At 46.1% G+C, this 25,132-nt stretch overlaps 1 protein-coding gene across 2 annotated transcripts in view; it reads left to right on the top strand.

Moving 5' to 3' along the window:
- The window catches only part of LOC140117334 (retinal guanylyl cyclase 2-like), a 71,849-nt gene that overhangs the window by 25,215 nt on the left and 21,502 nt on the right, over nucleotides 1-25,132 (top strand). For both annotated transcript variants that reach the window (XM_072133931.1, XM_072133932.1), the window contains exons 6-12: nucleotides 4,177-4,273; nucleotides 6,096-6,227; nucleotides 8,293-8,373; nucleotides 10,327-10,503; nucleotides 11,246-11,402; nucleotides 13,274-13,423; nucleotides 13,975-14,123. In XM_072133931.1, coding sequence (XP_071990032.1) covers nucleotides 4,177-4,273; nucleotides 6,096-6,227; nucleotides 8,293-8,373; nucleotides 10,327-10,503; nucleotides 11,246-11,402; nucleotides 13,274-13,423; nucleotides 13,975-14,123 — 943 coding nt within the window. The remainder of the gene's footprint in view (nucleotides 1-4,176; nucleotides 4,274-6,095; nucleotides 6,228-8,292; nucleotides 8,374-10,326; nucleotides 10,504-11,245; nucleotides 11,403-13,273; nucleotides 13,424-13,974; nucleotides 14,124-25,132) is intronic.

Below are 25,132 nucleotides of genomic sequence, written 5' to 3'. Positions count from 1 at the left end.
CTGCGTTTCATATCTGCACACCTTTCAACTCTTGTAGAGTTTCTCCATGGTAACAGACTACAAACAAACCCTGTGTAGTCTGAGCCTGTCAGCATCTCTCACTTCTGTCCCTTACTTAACCTAGAGACAATAGGAGAAGAGACAAAGTACAACACGTGGCACTAAGGGTATTTTTTGTTGTAGTCGGTGTCCATGGAGACACATTGATCTGCGTAAGAGCTGTATACACAAAATAGTGTATACAGTTTTTTCATATTTCATAGTTGTTTCATATTTCATATCCTGCAGCCCTGTAAATCCACCCTTAACACAAGGTGTAGCTCCCATGATGCTCTTCTGCTGTCCAGCTGGGCTGGTGGCTGATCTTGGAATGACGACACCAGGAAGTAATCTCTGGGATTATATTTTTGATCTTTTCAGAACTTGTTCCACTTCCTTAATACATGAAAATATAATGGAGTTCCCTGTTTAATACACAATTGTTATGTTTTTATGTGATTTGTGTCATTAGTCATCAGCACAACGACCTGGGGTGATAATCCTGGATGTGTCATACTGATCACTGTATAGTCATTGGCCAATATGTCGTATGCTATGGGTGCTGGGGGTAGGTCAGGGTGTTATATGTTATGGGTGCTGGGGGTAGGACAGGATGTTATATGTTATGGGTGCTGGGGGTAGGACAGGATGTTATATGTTATGGGTGCTGGGGGTAGGACAGGATGTTATATGCTATGGGTGGTGGGGGTATGTCAGGATGTTATATGCTATGGGTGCTGGGGGTAGGACAGGATGTTATATGTTATGGGTGCTGGGGGTAGGACAGGATGTTATATGTTATGGGTGCTGGGGGTAGGTCAGGATGTTATATCCTGTGGGTGCTGGGGGTAGGTCAGGGTGTTATATGCTATGGGTGCTGGGGGTAGGACAGGATGTTATATGTTATGGGTGCTGGGGGTAGGTCAGGATGTTATATGCTATGGGTGCTGGGGGTAGGTCAGGATGTTATATGCTATGGGTGCTGGGGGTAGGTCAGAATGTTATATGCTATGGGTGCTTGGGGTAGGTCAGGATGTTATATGCTATGGGTGCTGGGGGTAGGTCAGGATGTTATATGCTATGGGTGCTGGGGGTAGGTCAGGATGTTATATGTTATGGGTGCTGGGGGTAGGTCAGGGTGTTATATGCTATGGGTGCTGGGGGTAGGTCAGGATGTTATATGCTATGGGTGCTGGGGGTAGGTCAGGGTGTTATATGCTATGGGTGCTGGGGGTAGGTCAGGATGTTATATGCTATGGGTGCCGGGGGTAGGTCAGGATGTTATATGCTATGGGTGCTGGGGGTAGGTCAGGATGTTATATGCTATGGGTGCTGGGGGTAGGTCAGGGTGTTATATGCTATGGGTGCTGGGGGTAGGTCAGGATGTTATATGCTAAGGGTGCTGGGGGTAGGTCAGGGTGTTATATGCTATGGGTGCTGGGGGCAGGTCAGGATGTTATATGCTATGGGTGCCGGGGTAGGTCAGGATGTTATATGCTATGGGTGCTGGGGGTAGGTCAGGGTGTTATATGCTATGGGTGCTGGGGGTAGGTCAGGATGTTATATGCTATGGGTGCTGGGGGTAGGTCAGGATGTTATATGCTATGGGTGCTGGGGGTAGGTCAGGATGTTATATGTTATGGATGCTGGGAGAGATCAGGATGTTATATGCTAAGGGTGCTGGGGGTAGGTCAGGATGTTATATGCTATGGGTGCTGGGGGTAGGTCAGGATGTTATATGTTATGGATGCTGGGAGAGATCAGGATGTTATATGCTATGGGTGCTGGGGGTAGGTCAGGATGTTATATGTTATGGGTGCTGGGGGTAGGTCAGGGTGTTATATGCTATGGGTGCTGGGGGTAGGTCAGGATGTTATATGCTATGGGTGCTGGGGGTAGGTCAGGGTGTTATATGCTATGGGTGCTGGTGGTAGGTCAGGATGTTATATGCTATGGGGGCGGGGGGTAGGTCAGGATGTTATATGCTATGGGTGCTGGGGGTAGGTCAGGGTGTTATATGCTATGGGTGCCGGGGGCAGGTCAGGATGTTTTATGCTATGGGTGCTGGGGGCAGGTCAGGATGTTATATGTTATGGGTGCTGGGGTAGGTCAGGATGTTATATGCTATGGGTGCTGGGGGCAGGTCAGGATGTTATATGCTATGGGTGCTGGGGGTAGGTAAGGGTGTTATATGCTATGGGTGCTGGGGGTAGGTCAGAATGTTATATGCTATGGGTGCTGGCGGTAGGTGAGGATGTTATATGCTGTGGGTGCTGGGGGTATGTGAGGATGTTATATGCTATGGGTGCTGGGGGTAGGTCAGGATGTTATATGCTATGGGTGCTGGCGGTAGGTGAGGATGTTATATGCTATGGGTGCTCGGGGTATGTGAGGGTGTTATATGCTATGGGTGTTGGGGGTAGGTCAGGGTGTTATATGCTATGGGTGCTGGGGCAGGTCAGGATGTTATATGCTATGGGTGCTGGGGGTAGGTCAGGATGTTATATGCTATGGGTGCTGGGGGTAGGTCAGGATGTTATATGCTATGGGTGCCGGTGGTAGGTCAGGATGTTATATGCTATAGATGCAGGGGGTAGGTCATGATGTTATATGCTATGGGTGCTGGGGTAGGTCAGGATGTTATATGTTATGGGTGCTGGGGTTAGGTCATGATGTTATATGCTATGGGTGCTGGGGGTAGATCAGGATGTTATATGCTGTGGGTGCTGGGGTTAGGTCATGATGTTATATGCTATGGGTGCTGGGGTAGGTCAGGGTGTTATGTGCTATGGGTGCTGGGGGTAGGTCAGGGTGTTATATGCTATGGGTGCTGGTGGTCAGTCAGGGTGTTATATGCTATGGGTGCTGGGGGTAGGTCAGGATGTTATATGCTAAGGGTGCTGGGGGTAGGTCAGGATGTTATATGCTATGGGTGCTGGGGGTAGGTCATGATGTTATATTCTATGGGTGCTGGGGATAGGTCAGGGTGTTATATGCTATGGGTGCTGGGGATAGGTTAGGGTGTTAAATGTTATGGGTGCTGGGGGTAGGTCAGGATGTTATATGCTATGGGTGCTGGGGGTAGGTCAGGATGTTATATGCTATGGGTGCTGGGGATAGTTCAGGGTGTTAAATGTTATGGGTGCTGGGGGTAGGTCAGGATGTTATATGCTGTGGGTGCTGGGGGTAGGTCAGGATGTTATATGCTATGGGTGGTGGGGGTAGGTCAGGATGTTATATGCTATGGGTGCTGGGGGTAGGTCAGGATGTTATATGCTATGGGTGCTGGGGATAGGTTAGGGTGTTAAATGTTATGGGTGCTGGGGGTAGGTCAGGATGTTATATGCTATGGGTGCTGGGGGTAGGTCAGGATGTTATATGCTATGGGTGCTGGGGATAGTTCAGGGTGTTAAATGTTATGGGTGCTGGGGGTAGGTCAGGATGTTATATGCTATGGGTGCTGGGGATAGTTCAGGGTGTTAAATGTTATGGGTGCTGGGGGTAGGTCAGGATGTTATATGCTGTGGGTGCTGGGGGTAGGTCAGGATGTTATATGCTATGGGTGCTGGGGGTAGGTCAGGATGTTATATGCTATGGGTGCTGGGGATAGTTCAGGGTGTTAAATGTTATGGGTGCTGGGGGTAGGTCAGGATGTTATATGCTATGGGTGCTGGGGGTAGGTCAGGATGTTATATGCTATGGGTGCTGGGGGTAGGTCAGGATGTTATATGCTATGGGTGCTGGGGGTAGGTCAGGATGTTATATGCTATGGGTGCTGGGGGTAGGTCAGGGTGTTATATGCTATGGGTGCTGGGGGTAGGTCAGGATGTTATATGCTATGGGTGCTGGGGGTAGGTCAGGGTGTTATATGCTATGGGTGCTGGGGGTAGGTCAGGATGTTATATGCTGTGGGTGCTGGGGGTAGGTCAGGATGTTATATGCTATGGGTGCTGGGGGTAGGTCAGGATGTTATATGCTATGGGTGCTGGGGGTAGGTCAGGATGTTATATGCTATGGGTGGTGGGGGTAGGTCAGGGTGTTATATGCTATGGGTGCTGGGGGTAGGTCAGGATGTTATAGTTCTTGGTGACACTATCTACGAGTCTTTCTTATCGTCCCCCTTGTGTAATCCTCCAGGCACAGCCTCCTGCAGATACAACTGGTGAAGGGACCCAACAAAATCCTCCTGTCTCTGGATGACCTGACCTTTATCAACCCCAAGCTGAGTATAAAGGTGACTTCATCTAGGAAGATATCTTCATGTTCTCTCACTACTTTTTTCTCCTTCACCTGCATATCTTCATTATCTTCCTCCTATTTTCTTCTTCTCCTCCATCTCTTCATCTTCTCTTCCTCCTGTTTTCTTCTTCTTCTCCATCTCTTCATCTTCTCTTCCTCCTATTTTCTTCTTCTCCTCCATATCTCCATCTTCCCTTCCTTCTGTTTTCTCCTTTACCATCTCTTCATCCTCTTTTCCTCCTGTTTTCTTCTTCTTCTCCATCTCTTCATCTTCTCTTCCTCCTATTTTCTCCTTCTCCTCCATCTCTTCATCTTCTCTTCCTCCTATTTTCTCCTTCTCCTCCATCTCTTCATCTTCTCTTCCTCCTATTTTCTCCTTCTCCTCCATCTCTTCATCTTCTCTTCCTCCTTTTTTTCCTTTTTCATCTCTTCATCTTTTCTTCCTCCTACTTTCTCCTTTTTCTCAATCTCTTCATCTTCTCTTCTTTCTGTTTTTTTCTTTTCCATGTCTTCATCAAGCCGTACTCCTTTTATTCCTCTTTTCCATCTCTTGAACTTGTGTGTACTTTTATTGTCCTTTTTAATCTCATATTTTCCCCTCCTCCTTTCATTCCCCTATTTCTTCTCCTCTCTCTTTACCTTCTCCTCAGGCTTTGGTTCTCTTTTCCTCCATTTCATCATTTCCTCCATTTTTCCATCTCTTCATCTTCTTCTCCTCTTATCAATCTCCTTCTTATCCATCTCTCCATCTTTTCATCATTTCATCCTCCTTCTTCTCCAGTCTCCCTTTTTCTCCTATGTTTTCTCCTAAAGCTTTGCCTGTATAACATAACTGATGGGATAATATATTGCATAATGCTGAGTGATGCTGCAATGTAGTAACAATTCTAAAACAAAGTAACATTATAACCTCTCCTGGTGTAACATAAAACCAGCAATAACCCAAAAGTGAATCCTGTGCGGCAGGAAATCACATGAAGTGGATTGCTACATTACCTGAGCATTATCTCTGTATCTGTAACGTAGTGCGGTATAAATCCCGGAGCTATGGATCTGATCCTAATGGAGAATTTCACAATAATAACAATAAGTGTTTTTTAATAAATAAAAAAAAATTATAATAAAAAAAACTACTTGGGATAAGGTGTATGATCACATCGGAACTGCGCCTGTGTAGAGGTCACTGCTGGCAGAAGGTCACAGGTTTTGTCTGCACTTTTTTGGCCACCAAAAAAGTTGTGACTTCTGACAATGGCCGACCCTACTTGACCAGGGAACATTGTGTAGCCAACGTAGTCCTATGACCACCGACTCTTCCTGCCCAGCGGGGAGACTGGACACCGCAACAAAGAGACAAAGCAGAATAACAATGATGGAGTCATTTTTGTTGCAAGTGTCTAGGGCCCCAGAGGTTTTTCCAAAAATAAAGGAAGTGCCCATTAAGGACTTTTCTATTGTTAAAGAATCTATCTACCTGGAACATTGCCACCTATGTCCTTAAGTTATTCTAGAAATGCAGATCAGCTCCATTGAATGTTATAGAGCTGTGGCCCAATACCAAATACAGGTTTGTGCACAGGCAGGGTCCAAAACTTTCCTGGGGGCCCCACATCCATAAGATTCAAGGACATAGACCTAGACCTAGGTTAGAGCCTGGGCCCCCTGGAGGATCTTCCGCTCCTTTGGTTGGGCAGTCTGACACTGGACGTATATATAAACTTCGGATCCCCCCTCTGTTATACACTCAGAGGACAGAATGGACCGTGTACATTAAACAAATGAAAAACCTAAACTCTTCAATTTGTTCATATCTGTAGAAGCTGAATATTGATAACTTGAGCGACACTAAAAGTGTATCTGACTGCAAGAGCATGAAGTCCCTTGCGCGGTCCATGTCCACCAAAAGCACCGGGGTCAACCACGAGAACTCCAACGTGGCCGTGTATGAGGTGAGAAACTGCAGAAACGTATAGTGTCCATATCCCCGACATAACATGGAAGAAGCATTTATGTACCATAACATCACTGTGTGTATTATCCCTGTGCATGACAGCACTGTGGGCATACCTATACTTTGACATGCTGAAGAGCTGCACTCAGTATTTTGCTGGGGGAGTTCCGGTGTAAACACATGACATATCCTGAGTTACATCCTGTATTATACCCCAGAGCTGCACTCACTATTCTGCTGCTGGTGCAGTCACTGTGTACATACATGACATTACTTATCCTGTACTGATCCTGAGTTGCATCCTGTATTATACTCCAGAGCTGCACTCTCTATTCTGCTGGTGCAGTCACTGTGTACATACATGACATTACTTATCCTGTACTGATCCTGAGTTACATCCTGTATTATACTCCAGAGCTGCACTCACTATTCTGCTGCTGGTGCAGTCACTGTGTACATACATGACATTACTTATCCTGTACTGATCCTGAGTTACATCCTGTATTATACTCCAGAGCTGCACTCACTATTCTGCTGCTGGTGCAGTCACTGTGTACATACATGACATTACTTATCCTGTACTGATCCTGAGTTACATCCTGTATTATACACCAGAGCTGAACTCACTATTCTGCTGCTGGTGCAGTCACTGTGTACATACATGACATTACTTATCCTGTACTGATCCTGAGTTACATCCTGTATTATACCCCAGAGCTGCACTCTCTATTCTGCTGGTGCAGTCACTGTGTACATACATGACATTACTTATCCTGTACTGATCCTGAGTTACATCCTGTATTATACTCCAGAGCTGCACTCTCTATTCTGCTGGTGCAGTCACTGTGTACATACATGACATTACTTATCCTGTACTGATCCTGAGTTACATCCTGTATTATACTCCAGAGCTGCACTCACTATTCTGCTGCTGGTGCAGTCACTGTGTACATACATGACATTACTTATCCTGTACTGATCCTGAGTTACATCCTGTATTATACCCCAGAGCTGCACTCACTATTCTGCTGCTGGTGCAGTCACTGTGTACATACATGACATTACTTATCCTGTACTGATCCTGAGTTACATCCTGTATTATACTCCAGAGCTGAACTCACTATACTGCTGCTGGTGCAGTCACTGTGTACATACATGACATTACTTATCCTGTACTGATCCTGAGTTACATCCTGTATTATACCCCAGAGCTGCACTCACTATTCTGCTGCTGGTGCAGTCACTGTGTACATACATTACATTACTTATCCTGTACTGATCCTGAGTTACATCCTGTATTATACCCCAGAGCTGCACTCACTATTCTGCTGCTGGTGCAGTCACTGTGTACATACATGACATTACTTATCCTGTACTGATCCTGAGTTACATCCTGTATTATACCCCAGAGCTGCACTCTCTATTCTGCTGGTGCAGTCACTGTGTACATACATGACATTACTTATCCTGTACTGATCCTGAGTTACATCCTGTATTATACTCCAGAGCTGCACTCACTATACTGCTGCTGCTGCAGTCACTGTGTACATACATGACATTACTTATCCTGTACTGATCCTGAGTTACATCCTGTATTATACTGCAGAGCTGCACTCACTATTCTGCTGCTGGTGCAGTCATTGTGTACATACATGACATTACTTATCCTGTACTGACCCTGAGTTACATCCTGTATTATACTCCAGAGCTGCACTCACTATTCTGCTGCTGGTGCAGTCACTGTGTACATACATGACATTACTTATCCTGTACTGACCCTGAGTTACATCCTGTATTATACTCCAGAGCTGCACTCACTATTCTGCTGCTGGTGCAGTCACTGTGTACATACATGACATTACTTATCCTGTACTGATCCTGAGTTACATCCTGTATTATACTCCATAACTGCACTCACTATTCTGCTGCTGGTGCAGTCACTGTGTACATACATGACATTACTTATCCTGTACTGATCCTGAGTTACATCCTGTATTATACTCCAGAGCTGCACTCACTATTCTGCTGCTGGTGGACATTTATTAAGTAATATTGTTTTGCAGGGAGATTGGGTTTGGCTAAAGAAATTTGAGCCTGGTGTATACCATGAACTGCGGCAGAGCACCACCAGCACACTACGCAAGGTAGGTTTCTGTATGGCCATAGTATACTTTTTACTGTACGGCCCCTTTCACATGCATGTTCTGTACGTGTTCTTAATGTGCAGAACTTGCATTGCGCTCCGACCCACTGTACACTGTTGGTTTTGTCATTAATTTGTGCGGATTTTTTTGCACGTGTTAAAATCTCAGCACGGTCCATATTTGCAAGGCACTTGTGTGAAAAACGCACTATACAAGTCTATGGAGACGCATCAAAAACGCATTACCATCTACATTTTTCACTGATCAAATGCAATAGACAAGATCAGTCTGGAGTCTTTTTCACGTATGTGAAATACTGAGATTCTGGCTCAAAACTGATTGAAACCATCAGTTTTTTACTGACCGAACCCTGATCGTCCTCTGATCCAACTCTGACGTGATCTGCAATGCAAGTGTGAAAGAGGCCTAAGGTTTTATCCTGTAATTTTCATCATTCCCTCTTGCTAAAAGAAGAATTATCTTTGCCTAAAAGCTTCAGTAGCAATCTTCTTCTTCTTCTTCTTTGCAGGGATAATGCAGTGGTATATAGTAACATATCCCTGTATATCAGTTATAAACTGCTATAAACACGACTTATCTTTCATAGGAGTCATTAGCGTTTTTGCGTTTATCACTTGGTTTTTTTTTGTTGCATTTTCAATGCATTTTTCACAGACTCAGAACCGTGGTCTTTTTCTGGCAATTTAACATTGAAAAACGCATTGCACTTACATATTTCTCAGAGTGTAATGCGGATTTGTTGCGTCCCCAAAGACTTGTATTGTGCGTTTTTCACACTAATGCAGTCTGCCTGTGTATAGTGCAGGGGGCGCCAGATTATTGACTACAGGTGCAATAGTGCATGAATCTGGCGCCCCCTGCACGGCTCGGGAAGTGTCACCAAATTTTTTTGGGTGCATTTTGTTCATGTTGCAGAATTGTGGTGCACGTCAGTAATAATAAATGTGGCGCAAATTCCGACTTACAAGTAACACACACTTTATGGTGCACATTGGGGGTCATTTACTAAGGGCCCGATTCGCGTTTTCCCGACGTGTTACCCGAATATTTCCGATTTGTGCCAATTTTCCCTGTATTGCCCCGGGATTTTGGCGCACGCGATCGGATTGTGGCGCATCGGTGCCGGCATGCACGCGACGGAAATCGGGGGGCCTGGCCGAAGGAAAACCCGACGGATTCGGAAAAACCGCCGCATTTAAAACAAAAAAAAGTGTTGCTTGGGACGCGCTTACCTTCACTTGGTCCGGCCCGGTGAACTCCAGCGCGTTCAGATGCTTTTCAGTGCAGCAGTGCCACCTGATGGAACGTTGGAGGAACTACCTTAGTGAATCCCGGCCGGACCCGAATCCACCGCAGAGAACGCGCTGCTGGATCGCGAACGGACCGGGTAAGTAAATCTGCCCCATTGTTCTTATCTTGTCAGACACAGAGCAGCCGCATCACAAAAGTGGCGCAAACACTTTATAAATACATGTGCAAGCAGTTTCCACGTACTTTCTATTGCAAACTCATACAGAAAATTGGCGCAAACGCTTTAATAAACGTTGTACATTGAATACAATGGGGCTTATTTACTACGTACAGTTTGCCTCACAATCCTGCAGAGCGCACCAGATTCATGAAGATCGGTGCGCACAACTTTGGGTCAAGTTGTGCTACCAGACCAGAACCTGCTTGATTTCCTCATAGCTCCGGTATCTCGCTTGGCAGGTACTGGAAGATATCCGGGGCCTTACCCGCTAGACGAGGGGCTGGGATAATGTTATGGGATGTATATTGTGCAGTTATATCACTCTCTATACTGTACGGCATGAACCACATGAACCATCATGTACTGTATACTCCTACAGCCACCCACTATGGCAGTATAAAAAACCACATAGGGGATCATCCTGTGGGTGAATATTTGACTGGACTACTTTCTATTTGCAGATGAAGGATTTGAGGAACGAGAATGTGAATCCCTTCCTCGGCTTTTTTTCCGACTGTGGAATTTTTGCCATTGTAACAGAACACTGCTCCCGAGGAAGCCTGGAGGATCTGCTGAAGAACGAGGATGTCAAGCTGGACTGGATGTTCAAATCTTCATTGGTATTAGATCTGATCAAGGTTTGTATAATGCAGTATAATATGAAAAAAAAAAAAATCCTTAAAACATAAAAAATAGATTAAGTCCACAAGGTGGCAATATAGAGGTATCCCATATGTACTAGAAACTCTGATACAATGGGGCTCATTTACTTACCCGGTCCGGTTTTCAAGGAGCTGCTTTACTCATATTGCTGGGTGACAGGGGGCAATGTCCTGCATGGAATTTGCTAGATGATTCAATGATGAATGCAATGAAGGAACCACATGTTGTTGAAGAAGGTTCTCATACACACTTTCATTCCATGTAGCTGTATGAGAGATCCAACTGCAGAAAACATTTCCCAAACCATGACACTTCCTTCACCACCTTTCACTGATTTCTTTGCACACTTTGGAGCACATTTACTTACCTGGTCCCTGCGCAATCCCTGATTGTCCGACGATAATGCACTGTGCCGCGACTCATTTACATTGTGCGCCCGATATCCTGCATGTGTCGCTTCCCCGCTCTGGTCCGCCGGAGTTCACCTTCTTTTTCCCGGTGCTTGTAAGTGTGGCTTGCGACACAATTTCAAAGTTAAATCCTGTGCTCAGTCCAAATCAGTTGGATCATCCGAAAGCACGTCCCCCCCAATTTCTGTCGCATGAAAGCCGGCGCAGCTGTGCCAAAATTCAATTGTGTCGCTTCAACCAAGCAAAGAAAGGGAGTTGTTTTTTCATTTTCTTTTGTGATTGAAATTTTCTTTACTTTTTATTACAGGGAATGAGATACTTACACCACAGAGACTTTCAACATGGGCGTCTGAAGTCCCGGAATTGCGTAGTAGATGGAAGATTTGTCTTGAAGATCACCGATTATGGTTATAACGAAATTGTGGAAAATCAGAAAGCTCCTCGTAGCACTCTGCCACCTGGAGGTGAGGATGGAGCATGTGCACCAGACCAGTTATTTTGGAAAATCCTGGGGGAGAATGGATGAGGAGTAAGATAAAATCTGGTGCTGACCATTCCTGGCTCCTTTTTATGGTGCCACTTGTTGACACCTCCAGATGGGCCATAAGTTTCTGTGGTCATGTGACGGCTCTGACCAGTGGAGGGAGGACAATAAAAACAGATGACTCCGGACATTCTTTATGTGTCGGAAAAAAGTCACCTCTAAGCACTCTCACAATGCCCCTGAGCAGGGGTGAACCTGAGCTTTCTGCTGCCTGAGACAAGCTATACAATGGCCCCCCTCTGCCTCATCCACTAGTAACATATCAGGTTATGTTTGTAGTACGTGGGTTCTCCATGCAGTGTCTCACACCCGTGCTGACGTCTGGTAAGGAGAAATACTATTTTTAAGTGTCAGCTTCTGCTTTTTATCAGGTGACTGCTCCCTATCTTGCCACCTCAGGCAAGAGGCTCAACTTGCCTCATTGCTTTTGCACCCCTGCCCCTGAGATACCTCTATAAATTTTAGGCACCTATTACAACGTGCCCCACAATGTGTTTTGAACCTCTGATATGGGAGGTAAAATATAAGAGAGATGAGTCACAGGATTCCCTCTTGCTAAAAGAAGAATCATCTTTGCCTAAAAGCTTCAGTAGCAATCTTCTTCTTCTTCTTCTTCTTTGCAGGGATAACGGAGTGGTATATAGTAACATATCCGTGTATACCAGTTATAGCCTGGTATAAACACATGACTTATCTTTCATCTTCTTCTCTTATCCTTCGGTACTGGTCTATATAGATATTTCTACATATATCACTACTTTGTGCTGGCAAAGAAAAAATATTGTTATTGAGGCTTTTGGGCTGAGAAAATTCTAATTCTAGTAAGAAGTGAACTATACTTTATTGTTGCCTTCCATTTTAGGGGCCCCTTCTCTGACATATCATAAAACCTGCCATAGAGACATTTCAGGGGCAGAAAAGTAACATAAACAAGTTGAGATGTTTAATGAAATTTAAAATAAAAACTGTTTTTTTTTTTTCTGGAAACCTATTATTTGGAAAGGATTTTTTTTATTATTCTCAATGGTTAGACCTTCAAGTGACATCACTATATCCCCTTACCGACCGGTAACAACCCGTGAAATACAATAACGGTTTGTCACTACGTTTAACCCTGTAACGGAAAATAGTGCCCAAAGTCGAAAATGGCACTTTTTTGCCATTTTAAAAAGTTCTATAAAAAGTGATCAAAAGGTTGTACAGTTCTAAAAATGGTAGCATTGAAAATTTCTTCAAATGTCGGAAAAAAATGACACCACCCACAGCTCCATACACCAAAGTATGAAAAAGTTATTAGCGCCAGAAGATGAAGAAATATTTTTTTCTTTTTTTGTTTTAATTTTTGTAAATGTATGAAAACATTACAAATGTGTTATCCCTGTGAATAAAGTAAAGAAAAATAATAAAATAAAGAATAAAGTAGACATGTCATTTGGGGCGCACAGTGAAAGGCGTAAAATCCAAGCCCACAAGAAAGCGGCGAAAATGCATTTTTTCCGTTGCATTTCACGGCATTTGGAATTTTTTTTCCTGCTTCCCAGTACACGGCATGGAATATTAAATATCATCACTATGAAGTGCAATTTGTTACAAGCCCTCACACAGCTCTGTACATAGAAAAATAAAAAAGTTATTATTTATGAAGGTGGGGAGTGAAAAATTTAAACGCAAAAACGAAAAAGGGGCGTGAAGGGGATATAATCCCACCCCTTATGAGTAGTCTGTGATGTCATCCCCCCATAGGCGGGGCTAGACATTTGCTCATTGAAGTGTTGTCATCCCCTCTTGCAGAATTGTTTTGGACGGCTCCAGAATTACTACGAGATCAAAACCTGGCCCGTAGAGGAACCTTTAAAGGGGATGTCTTCAGCTTTGCTATCATACTGCAAGAAGTGGTTGTACGGGGGCCACCGTACTGCATGTCAGGACTCTCAGCTGAGGGTAAAGATCTGATATAATAAAGCTTTATATAACGGAGTGCAATCCTGGGTACCTATATAATATACATAACTGGACCCCCACCAATTGTTGTCCATTGATTTAAAGGGGGTCATCAAATACATTTATTCTATTATTTCTTATTATCTATAAGAAAATGATCCCTTTTCCCCTATAATACTTCCTGTATTGATTCTTTTCAGTTGTCAAGATCTCTGCATGCTGTCATTGAAAAAGGACCTTCATTGTTTACCTTCCATGTATGTGATGGACACAAGAGGTCCACTGTACTGCAAAGACCTTTAAGTGCACCAAATGACCAGGTCACACCCTAATCCACATGCAGAGATCTAAAAGGACATCTACCACCAGGATGAAGGACTTTATGCAAATGAGTTTGAGGGTCTCCTGGCTCCATAAGTGTTAATGGAGCCCCTCAGGCTCATTTGCATACAATCCTTCATCCTGGTGGTAGATGTCCTTTAAGAAAGGAGTGTAGCACATAGGGCAAAGGCAATAAAGTAATATATACTAACGCTATGTATATGTTCCAGAGATCATCAGGAAGGTAAAGAAGCCGCCTCCCCTGTGTCGCCCAACGGTGGCCCCCGACCAGGCTCCCCTGGAGTGCATTCAGCTTATGAAGCAGTGCTGGAGTGAACTAGCAGAGAGGAGGCCAACGTTTGATGAAATCTTTGATCAGGTTGGTAGAAGGAGAAATTGTAATTTTCAGCTTAAAGGGGTGTTCCCCCGAAGACAAGTTTCTTCAACAAAATAACATATTCTCTAATTCACTGTTATTACCAAAAATACAGCATTTTACAGATATAATTCCAATCTGTCTTGCTGTGCACAATTTCAGTCACCCTTAGACACAACCCTGTAACTTCTGACTTAGGGTCAGGGATATCATCTTGGATTTCTGTGTGAGATCATGCAGAAGAGATTTCTGTCTGTCTCTGCTGTCTGCCTGTAGCCCCGCCCCCTGCACGGAGCTCAGAGACACTCACATCATGCCAGGAGATTGTGAGGAGAGAGAGAGAGGCTCCAAACTACAAGCTACAAGGAGATAAGTGATCCAGGGGAAGGGGTAGGCAGGCACATATCTGTGAGATGTAGCAGAGCTCACAGTGTGACAGTGTAAATGTCTGTCAGCCTCTGTCTGTCATGCCTATGTGTAAAAAGGCATCTCATGGATCTCATCATCTCTGATCTGTCTCATCTCTCCTTCTATGTGTCAGTGTGTTAGTATAATGTCAGGAGCCAGATGAAAGTGTATATAAACCTGTACCCTGATAATGAAACCACATTGTCACTCCACAGTACTAGATAGATAATAATGTGACTGCTTACAGAGTCTCTGCCCACACCCTGGGATTTTGCACTGAGCAGCCTAGGGAGTGATAAGAGCTAAAACACCAATAACACTGAGTAACATTGTAAAGTAAGGGGTTAACATGATCTTTATTGTGTTATCATCACTAGGGGATTGAGATGTGAGAATTTTCTTTTGTGGGAAAACCCCTTTAAAGGCGAGAACTTACTTTTTCCTAGACTCCTATTAAAGACCTGGCAGTGGGGGAGAGCTCCTACTACAGCAAGATTCCTTACAGCCAGAAACAGGTCTAAACTGAAGGTTTTTAAAAAAAAAATAAACTGCGAAAATAGCCGATCCTCTGACATTCATCCAGCCATGAGGCAAGTTGAGCCTCTTGCCTCAGGCAACAGAGAGTTAAGGTTCACCCCTGTATATAGAAGATGTCTTAAGAGTCACTGGACACATAAAAGTCATAGATTATTAGACTCTCTGAAAAGTAATGAACGGTAGCTCAGAGACAGGGAATGTGAGGACAGCTGTATACAGTGTATACAGAGTATATAGAGTTTTCATATCTGTGTCTATAGTGTTACTATCCAGCCTTATCTAGACCTCTAGAAATACCACAAGGCTATTATTATCTCTACCACCCTCCAATGATAATGAGATGACTCTGCTTACGTTGCGCCAGTCTATACAGTGAAGTTGATAGGGGACTTTGTACAGAGCCTTTGCATTGTCTATAATGTACAGTAAATTCTTTACTATATAGGCTTTAAGCAATGCGGTAGAGCAAGTATCAACTCTCTGCTTCCTATGCTATCCCAGTCTATACAGTAAAGCTCACAGGGTAACTGCATACAGAGCCATAGCTGTGTTTATAATTTATTCTGTCATTACATTGCCTTATCTGGTCCTCCAGAAACACAACAGCTAGTATTAACTCTCATGCCTTCTTTTAGTAGTGAAATGGCTTTTACTATAGTGTCCTAGTCTGTACAGTAAAGCTTATAGAGGAGTGGCATACAGAACAATAACTATATATATAGTATAAAGCGCTTCTTCCCAGGCTTATCGGGATCGTCAGCAATACAACAGGACTAGTATTAACTCCCTTCTCCTCCAATGATAATGTGATGACTCTGCTTATTCTTCTACCCAATTCTATACAGCAAAGCACGCTGGGGAGCAGCCTCCCAAACTAGAGCTGTGTCTATGATATACAGTGTCACCATCTTACCAGACCAGTTTGCAAGTATGAATTCTGTTACCCTTAAATGACAATGAGATGGCTCTGCTAATTGTGTCCCAGACTATATAGTAAATCTACAGGCATAATGAAAGGATTAGCCTATTGTTATTGTTTTAATAGCTACTATAAAAAGGATGATGCAGAGGGATATTGAGAGTATTAAACAAACTATTATGGGAGAAAAATTGTAGTTTAACACAAAACGTACAAATAAGAAACAAAACTATTGGTTGTATGTAGCGGGGAAGAGAAGAGATGACTCTGGAATTGAATATTTTACATCCATGGGGCTTTTACCACCAAAACATACATCTATGTCACCATCTGCTGGTCATTGACTGTACTGCAAGAAAAAGTAATTGTATGCTTATACCTTCTATGTTTATCAATATATATATATATATATATATATATATATATATATATATATATACACAGACACACACATATATATATATATATATATATGTGTGTGTGAGTATAAATATGGACAGCTTTTATTTGAAGACATTAATCATTGGGTATCATTATCGTATATTACTAGAAACATCTCACCTCTATATTCAATATTTATAAGATTTTACAATGTAACAAAATACAAAGTAACAAAACAAACCTAAATATTGTACAGCTTACTGCAGTAGAAAGCTTCCCCTCTGTTTCTCTGAAGTGGAGAAAGAGCGACTCTCTTTGTCTCTTTGCTAAGTTCTGCCCTGTGCAGATTCCTTTTAATTACATTTAATACTTTTCTATACATTGTATTAAAGTGTAACTGTAAAGTTATAATGATTTTACCAAATTATTATATGTGATACAGAACAATGCCTACTTTGTGCTGCTCACCCTTTTCTTTACAAAGTTCTGGCATTTATCTTTCTCACTAGAGGGGAAGTGGGCGGAGACTAATGTCTGCCGGTCTATGCCCTCAGGGTGAGTCCAGTTAGCTTGTCCACAGATCTTATTATGCCTTGTGTTCTCTCTCAAAGTTATTTAGCATTAAATCAATTTAGTTTCCAATAAGTAAATCCAGTGAACACTGCACAGGGCACATACAGGATGTATATGGTGACAGCCTGGCAGCTTCCATCACATGGAGGAGCAGGAGACATGTACAGTACATACAGGATGTATATGGTGACAGCCTGGCAGCTTCCATCACATGGAGGAGCAGGGGACATGTACAGTACATACAGGATGTATATGGTGACGGCCTGGCAACTTTCGAACACACGGAGCAGCGAGGAACATGCACAATGCACATACAGGATGTATATGGTGACAGCCTGGCAGCTTCCATCACACAGAGGAGCGAGGAACATGCACAGTGCACATACAGGATGTATATGGTGACAGCCTGGCAGCTTCCATCACACAGAGGAGCGAGGAACATGCACAGTGCACATACAGGATGTATATGGTGACAGCCTGGCAGCTTCCATCACACAGAGGAGCGAGGAACATGCACAGTGCACATACAGGATGTATATGGTGACAGCCTGGCAGCTTCCATCACATGGGGGAGCAGGAAACATGTAATAAGTGGTAGAAAGTACATAAAGTCTATAGCCTGTGTTGTGTCAGCACTAAGGGTTAATAGTGCAACATCCCCCACCGGGGCCTAGCCCTTTGAGGTGAGGCCTGGAGACAGCCGGGGCCCGTAGTACCGGAGTGGCTGGCGGTTGCGGCCTAAGCACGCTATTGTCACGGTGCTTGGTACGGGGGAACCGGAGGGCTGTCCTACAGCCTGGCAGGTCTCCAGCAGGGTGGTGTTGGCAAGAAAAGATGAGGGAGAGGCTGCTATAGCGGATATCCCTGGGGCAACCCCTTAATGTCCCGAGTGTGAGTCTCTGGGTGATGGGCAGGGTGCCAGTGATGAAGGCAGCCGTATTAGCAGGGACCAGACGGAGACAGAAGTTGAAGAAAACAACTTACAGTTCTTTATTTGAACCGGCAGGAACCGCAGCAAACCTGCCTTTAACAGGTAGATGGAGTGCTGAGATGTGAGTTGGAGGGAGCCTCAGGAGATAGTTCACCAGCCTGGATGTAGAGGGCAGGCTGGGAGGCAGCTGTGTCCTGGTAGGAAGCTTCAGCTTGTCCTGTAGGGCTTCAGGTATCACCTTTGAAGGTAAGATGATACCCCTTTTCCTCACTACACTAACTCTAGTCTTAGACTCCACTCTTCAGAGGCAGGGGCTAGGCTCTTCCTGCTCTGGTATGGGCTAGACAGAGATTACTCACTCACTCACTCTAAGTCTACAAGATCTTCTCCTGTGGGAGAGACTTCTCTCACTAACTCCTTTCTCTTAGATCTCCAGAACATTCCTGGCCAGAGGTTTTATTACCTCCCTTTGGTCAGGTGGTGGCTGCTCCTCCAATCACATCTCAGCTTACAGAGCACAGGATGTAACACATATCATTGGACAATAGCATCTTGCATCATACAAAATACTTAACCTCTGCCTTGCCAGGCAGGATTCACCACTGCAATATCCCCTATGTCCTATCAGGACCATGTAGTGTGATGTGGGTACATGCAGGTGGGACGTATTCGCAAACACTACCTCGCCATTGCATCGGCGAGGGTGTTGCATACCCCGGGGGCAATTGAAAGAGCCGCCCTCGGCTCGACTACAGATGTTTTGGGGCACAGAGGGGGCTAAGGGCACTTCTGGGAAGTGCAGGCTATGTGAGGTGTAGGGACAAACCGCCCATGGTCCTGGAGACAGGCACCTGGGTTGGTGTCGGACTAAGACAAAACATGTAGCTGTATGACAGTTGGTCGCTGACGCCATTAAACCGAACTGTACAGTAGGAAAGGTGTGGTGTCATGTCCTGTAATCCACTCCTTGCACCAAGGCCTGTATATTTGTTTTATCAACGCTTCTTCCCTGGCGGCAATTATATAATGTGTATATGCATTGCGTTAGCATATGCGACACGAGTACCTCCTGACTGGTATCCTTACCCATGTATGGGTGGCATCCAGGTGCTAACTGTGTAACACCCCCGGTCCCCGTAGGACCCGCAGTTTACGGACTACCCCCATGTGCAAACCTCGGTTTGAGGGATCAGGTAGCGGTCAGTGTTTTACAAAAAAGACGGTCCGACACAGCCACACTACAACCTGAAAAGCCTATGAAAGGGTTAAAGCAGACTACTGGCATATATGACAGTGTGCAAACAGGTTAAGATCACATTGGCTTAGGAGCCCAATGGGTACACATCTTAAAACGTTACAAACGTTACAGAGGTAGATAGGCTACTCAGGGTAGCACGGTAGCAAATGTCTCTTTTCCTGCAAAGAAAAGGCATGGAAGTGCAAACATAATGTCCGTACCTAAAAAGGAAGGCATTAAGTGCAAAATAATAATAAATAAAGTGGCAACTTTTCCTTGGTAGTATCTGGCAAAAGTCTCACAGAAGGTCTCTAGTGACAAAGTCCATCTTCTGGGTACAGCCCTTGATGTGGGGAAAAGTGCACTGAGAAGCGAAGGGTCTCCTCTTTGTGTAGAGGGACAGAGTCCTTTGGTAGGAATCTCTGCTGTGGCAGAGGAAGGGGTGCTATCATAGCACAGGACAATAATCAGTTCAAGGAAAGTCTCGTGACTGAGATCAATAGGGATGAGAGTCTCAGGACAGTTTCTGGCTCTTTAGGGATAAGGACAGAAATATACAATATGTACACAGTACAGTACCTGAAGTGGGCTACAGCCCTTCAGGGGTTACTCTGCATCTTCTTCGGTGGTAAGTACTTCGGTGTCAGAAAAACTTACCTGTCTCCTCCTTCTGTGTGACACCAGCTGATACTCCTGCAGGTACGCAGGAGCTTTACCTTTTGTCTCCCTTTGAGACCTCCGCAGTTCCGGTTGGGAGAAAATAACAATCTCCTCATCGTCCTCCTCTGATTCAGGCGCTGGAGTCGGAGTCTCAGCTGGCTCTGATGCTTCAGGGGTTGCAGACAGTGGAGCCGGATCATCCTCCACAGGCAGCCGTATTGGAGACTGCGGTGGGGATGATGGTCTCTCCGAGGTACCTCTTACTGGAGTGGAAACAAAACAGAATTGAGGCACAGTCACAAGTTCCACGAAACTGGGGGTAGGTGAACACAATGAGGTCTGTAAGTTGGGGGTCGAAGTGAGAGGTGTGGGCATAGGGGCAAAAGGACGAAGACATCTCTTCAGCCGGTTCCTATGTACCCGGAGTAGTGGACGGTCTCCTCTTGAAATCTCGTAGACTTCAGGGGAGAGACTGTCCCTAACTAGGTATGGCTCACGCTCCCAACGCCCATCTAGCTTACTGGTGGGATGGTTGTTGCGCAGCCACACTCGATCTCCTGGGGAAAAAGGCTCAGCACAGGCATTACGATCAAAGTCTCGTTTTTGTTTCTCTCGGGCCTCTTCCAACCGCAGATCCACAACTTCTCTGGCATCCGCCAGGCGCCTCTGGTGTTCGTGAACCCAGTCAGTCTGGGGGAGTAAAGACTGGGAATCAGGGGACTCCATGTCCCAGGTCATATCAGCAGGGAGATGGCCGTGTCTCCCGAACATCAGATAATACGGGGTGTATCCTGTGGAGCAATGAGTGGTATTGTTGTACAGGTACACTAATTCGGACAACAGTTTTGGCCAGTCAGCCCTTTTTGCAGGGGTCAGAGTCCTCAGCATATTGATTAGAGTCTGGTTCATCTTTTCACAAAGCCCGTTGCCTTGGGGATGATAGGCTGTGGTCCTCAGCTTCTTGCAGCCATATAGAGTGCACAGCTCCTGGAAGACTTGGGACTCAAATGCTGTTCCTTGGTCTGTAAGGATCTGGTCCGGACAGCCATAGGGGAGGATGAAGCTCTTCCACAGGGCCGCTGCGGTGGTCCTTGCAGATAGATCTCTGACAGGTACTGCAACCACAAATTTGGTATAGTGGTCGATGATCGTAAGAGCATAACTGTGACCGGATCTGCTGGGCTCCAACTTCACGTGGTCCAATGCCAGGATCTCCAAGGGCCGTTGGCTCACAATGGGACGTAGAGGGGCCCTTTGATTGTGTCGCTCTCCTCGAACGATGGCGCAGGCTGGGCATTCTCGACACCAGGCTTCAATGTCGGACTTCATGTTGACCCAGAAGAATCGCCTTCGGAGGGTGGCTTCAGTTTTCTGAGCGCCAAAGTGTCCGGACTGGTCATGGTACATTTCCAGTACTATCTTGGCGTCCCTCCTGGGAATCACAATCTGGTATAGCCGGTCATAAGTGATAGGGTCCAGAGTTCTTCTCTTTAGCAGACCCTGGTGCATGCTCAGAGTCTTTCTCTGGCGCCACAATTGAGACAGTTCTCCATCAGCTCTTCTGCGCCGGATTCTTTCAGGCACTCGCCCACTAGAGAGATAGTCCATCACTTCTCCTATGGCACGGCTATCAGCCTGAAGACTCATCCAGAGGTCCTTTTCCGCAGGGGGCTCTGACTCTTCTTGAGGAGTAGCTGGCGCTGCCTCTGTCGGTAGGGAGTAAACTCTCTGGGCATCTTGACGCACAAACCGGGCATAGAATGCTGGCATCTCGACATCTTCCCACTGAGCATCCGTGGAGGGTCCCTCCCACTAGTCAGGGAGACGGGACAGAGCGTCGGCATTGTCATTGGTCTTACCAGCCCGGTACTTGATGGTAAAGCTGAAATTGGCAAGTCTGGAGGCCCACCGTTGTTCCAGTGCTCCAAGACGGGCGGTGTTCAGATGCGCCAAAGGATTATTGTCTGTGAAGACAGTGAAAGATGATGCAGCTAGATAGTCCTTGAACTTTTCGGTCACAGCCCAGACTAACGCCAGAAACTCCAACTTGAAGGAACTATAGTTCTGGTCGTTTTGCTCCGGTTCTCGGAGGAAACGGCTGGCGTAGGCTATGACCCTTTCAGTTCCGTTTTGGAGCTGGGATAATACCGCCCCTAGACCTTGCTTGCTGGCATCAGTGTATAGGGTGAAAGGCAGACTATAGTCTGGATATCCCAACACCGGAGGTTCAGTCAGCCGTTGCTTGAGCATCTGGAAGGCAGCTTCTCGTTCGGCCGTCCACTCAATGGATACTCGGGAATGTTGGCTCTCTTTTGGCAGGCCCCTTAGAAGCTCTTGCAGGGGAGCCGCCAGCTGAGCAAACTTCGGGATGAAACGCCTGTAATAACTGGCAAATCCCAGGAAGCTTTTGATGTCCCGTACGGTGGATGGGGTAGGCCAGTCGTAGACAGCTGCAATCTTCTCTGGATCTGGCTCAATTCCATGAGCGCTCACCACATGTCCCAGGTACTTGACGCTAGGTTGTAGCAGGTGGCACTTGGATGGCTTGACCTTCAACCCATGTTGGGTCAGGATTTGGAAGACTTCAGCCAGATGGTGGAGGTGGTCTTCATAAGTCTTGGAGTAGATGATAATGTCGTCCAAATATAGCAGGACGGTCTCGAAGTTGCGATGACCCAAACATCTCTCCATCAGCCGTTGAAATGTGCCTGGGGCGTTGCATAGCCCAAACGGCATGTTGTTGAACTCGAACAAGCCCATTGGGGTGGTGAAAGCCGTCTTCTCTCTGTCTTCTGGTGCCATGGCCACTTGCCAGTAGCCACTGGTCAGGTCCAGGGTAGAGAAGTAGGCAGCTGACCCTAGGGCTGCGAGGGATTCCTCGATTCGAGGCAGAGGATAGGCGTCCTTGTGGGTGATATTGTTGATCTTCCTATAGTCAACACAGAATCGAAGGGTTCCATCCTTCTTCTTCACAAGGACCAGCGGGGCAGCCCATGGGCTGTGACTCTCCCGGATAACGTTGGCTGTCTTCATCTCTTGTACCAGCTTCTTCACCTCTTGGTAGCGGGCTGGAGGTATGGGCCGGTATCGTTCCTTGATAGGAGGATGAGAGCCAGTAGGGATAGTGTGTTGGATCAGAGTAGTCTGCCCAAAATCCAGTGGGTGTTTGCTGAAGGCCCGGTGGTGCTTCATAACGACATCCAGGACACCTTGTACTTGGTCTGCAGGAGTAAAATCATCGTCTCCAATATTGAGCTCAAGCCACCAGGATTGCTCGGCAGGCTCATCTTCAGCACCTTGCTTCACTTCCAACCGTTGGGAGGCAGACAGAGAGGTTTCCATCAAGTCTTCAGGATGGACACTGAAGAGAGTGGCTACGGCTTGATACTTTCTCAGGTCCACTGGGGAGTCTCCCACATTTAGTAGTCGAATGGGTTCTTGTCCTCGGGATACCGTGACTAGGCTCCTGGCGGCTAGAATGGGCAGGTCTTCATCAGCTGGTAGAGGTTCTACTATCGCCTGGTAGTCTTGACCTTGAACGCCCATGCAGGCTCGACACCATACTAACGTCTCAGTCCCAGGTTGAAGGCGGACAGGTTGGGGATCCTTGATCCGGGCTCTGCAGATTTCTCCATTAGGGCCAGCAAACTTCTGTTGCGTCGCAAGAACCTGCATAGTCTCCTGAATTACCTTCCGGGAACCGTTGGGCACTGTTGGCAGGGAGTCGTGGAGAGCCTTCAGCACTTCAGGGTAGCAGTTGCGGAGGACATTGGTACCCAGTACCAGGGAGAAGTTACCATTTTCGGGGACTCGTGTCACCACTACGCCCTGTCTGGTTAACTCAGTGTCTCCAATGGTTAGTGTGGGCTCCCAGTAGCCGCGGATGGGAACGGGTTTTCCGTTCGTAGCAATAATGTTCAAGTAAGCCTTGGGAGGCTGGACTAAGGATGCTCCTCCTCTGCATTTCTCGAAGGCAGCACTCCGGAGGGTGGTCACTTGAGAGCCGGTATCAATTAAGGCTGGTAGGGTAACTCCATTGATGGTTACATGAACCATGGGGCGAGTCCCCACGAACCTGGGCATCCAGTTAGCATCTCGGGGACTTACAAGTTCTTCCCTTGGAGGTCGTCCCTTAGCTCCAAGGGTTTGTCGTTTAACTGACGACAATCATTCTCTTCATGCCCATATTTATGGCAGTAGCTGCACCGCTGGCGGGGTTTCTTCTGACTCCAGGTGCTTAACGACTTCGCTTCTTTTGGGCGCTGTTTAGTCGGAGATTCACGAGGAGTAGCTGACCGTACCGGGTTCTCTGGAGGTTTCCTCCTCATAGCAGAGACAGTTACTTCCAACTGGGTCAACCGATCAAGGATTTGATGCAGGGTGTCCGCCAGATTAGGGACCGGTCCTGTTATGCCAGTAACTTCCATAGTCGCAGGAGTAGGTGATGCTGACTGCGTGGGATGGCAAGCGAGAGCAGATTCTTCCATTTCTACGGATTCAGGCTCTTTCTGCGGTCCAGTAGGTGATCGGTCTCCTAATATGTCAATGGCAATTTCCTTAAACTCAAGGAAAGAGGCCTGGGCATGTTGAGAAGAGATGATCTTTAGTTGACACCTTTGATTTCTATCAACAAGTCCATTGATAAATTGTTCCCTTAAGGTTTGATCAGAGGTTTCAGCGTCTTTGGGCTCAAGGCAGGTGATGGCCTTCCATGTCTCCTGTAGGGAGAGGGCAAAGTCTCGGAGGGACTCTTGGGGCTTCTGTCTTTTCCCGAAGAATTTCTGCTTCAACTCGGAGACAGTACACTTGTCAAAGGTGTTACGTAGCCTATCAAGAATCTGGACCACATTCTGACACTGTTCTCGGGGCCAGGACTTGACTTCCCGGAGAGCGGGTCCTTTCAACTGCCCGATGAGGATGCCCACTTTCTGTTCCTCTGTGAATGGGAGCAAGGCGAAGGTGGCTAACAACTTGTCCCTGAATTCAGGGAGAGTATGTGATTCTCCCTCGTAGTAGGGTAACCAGGGGGCCCCCAGATAGTAGGGCATAGTCAGAGGCATCATGGTGGGAGTCCCAGGGACACTAGCTGTAGCAGGGCTGAAGGGACTCTCTGGAGGACTTAACATGCTCCGGTACCCTGAGGAGGGACCAGGGGACGGGACTTGCGCCAGTCCCGTATCTTCGTCCTGGGCGGACATGACTGGCCTAGCTGAGGGAAGCCTGTAGGGTTATACAATGTCCGTTGCTAGGGGCGATGGCTAGAATGGGACGTGGGCACTTTAAGACACAGTCACTATTCCTTGGGAGGTGAGCCAATAACCTAGCGTCGGAAACAATCTCTACCCCCCTTTAACTTCCCCAGCGGT

This window comes from Engystomops pustulosus, chromosome 2 (genome assembly GCF_040894005.1).
Source record: "Engystomops pustulosus chromosome 2, aEngPut4.maternal, whole genome shotgun sequence".
NCBI classification, from domain to species: Eukaryota; Metazoa; Chordata; class Amphibia; order Anura; family Leptodactylidae; genus Engystomops; species Engystomops pustulosus.
This window is presented reverse-complemented; position numbering and strand designations above follow the sequence as displayed.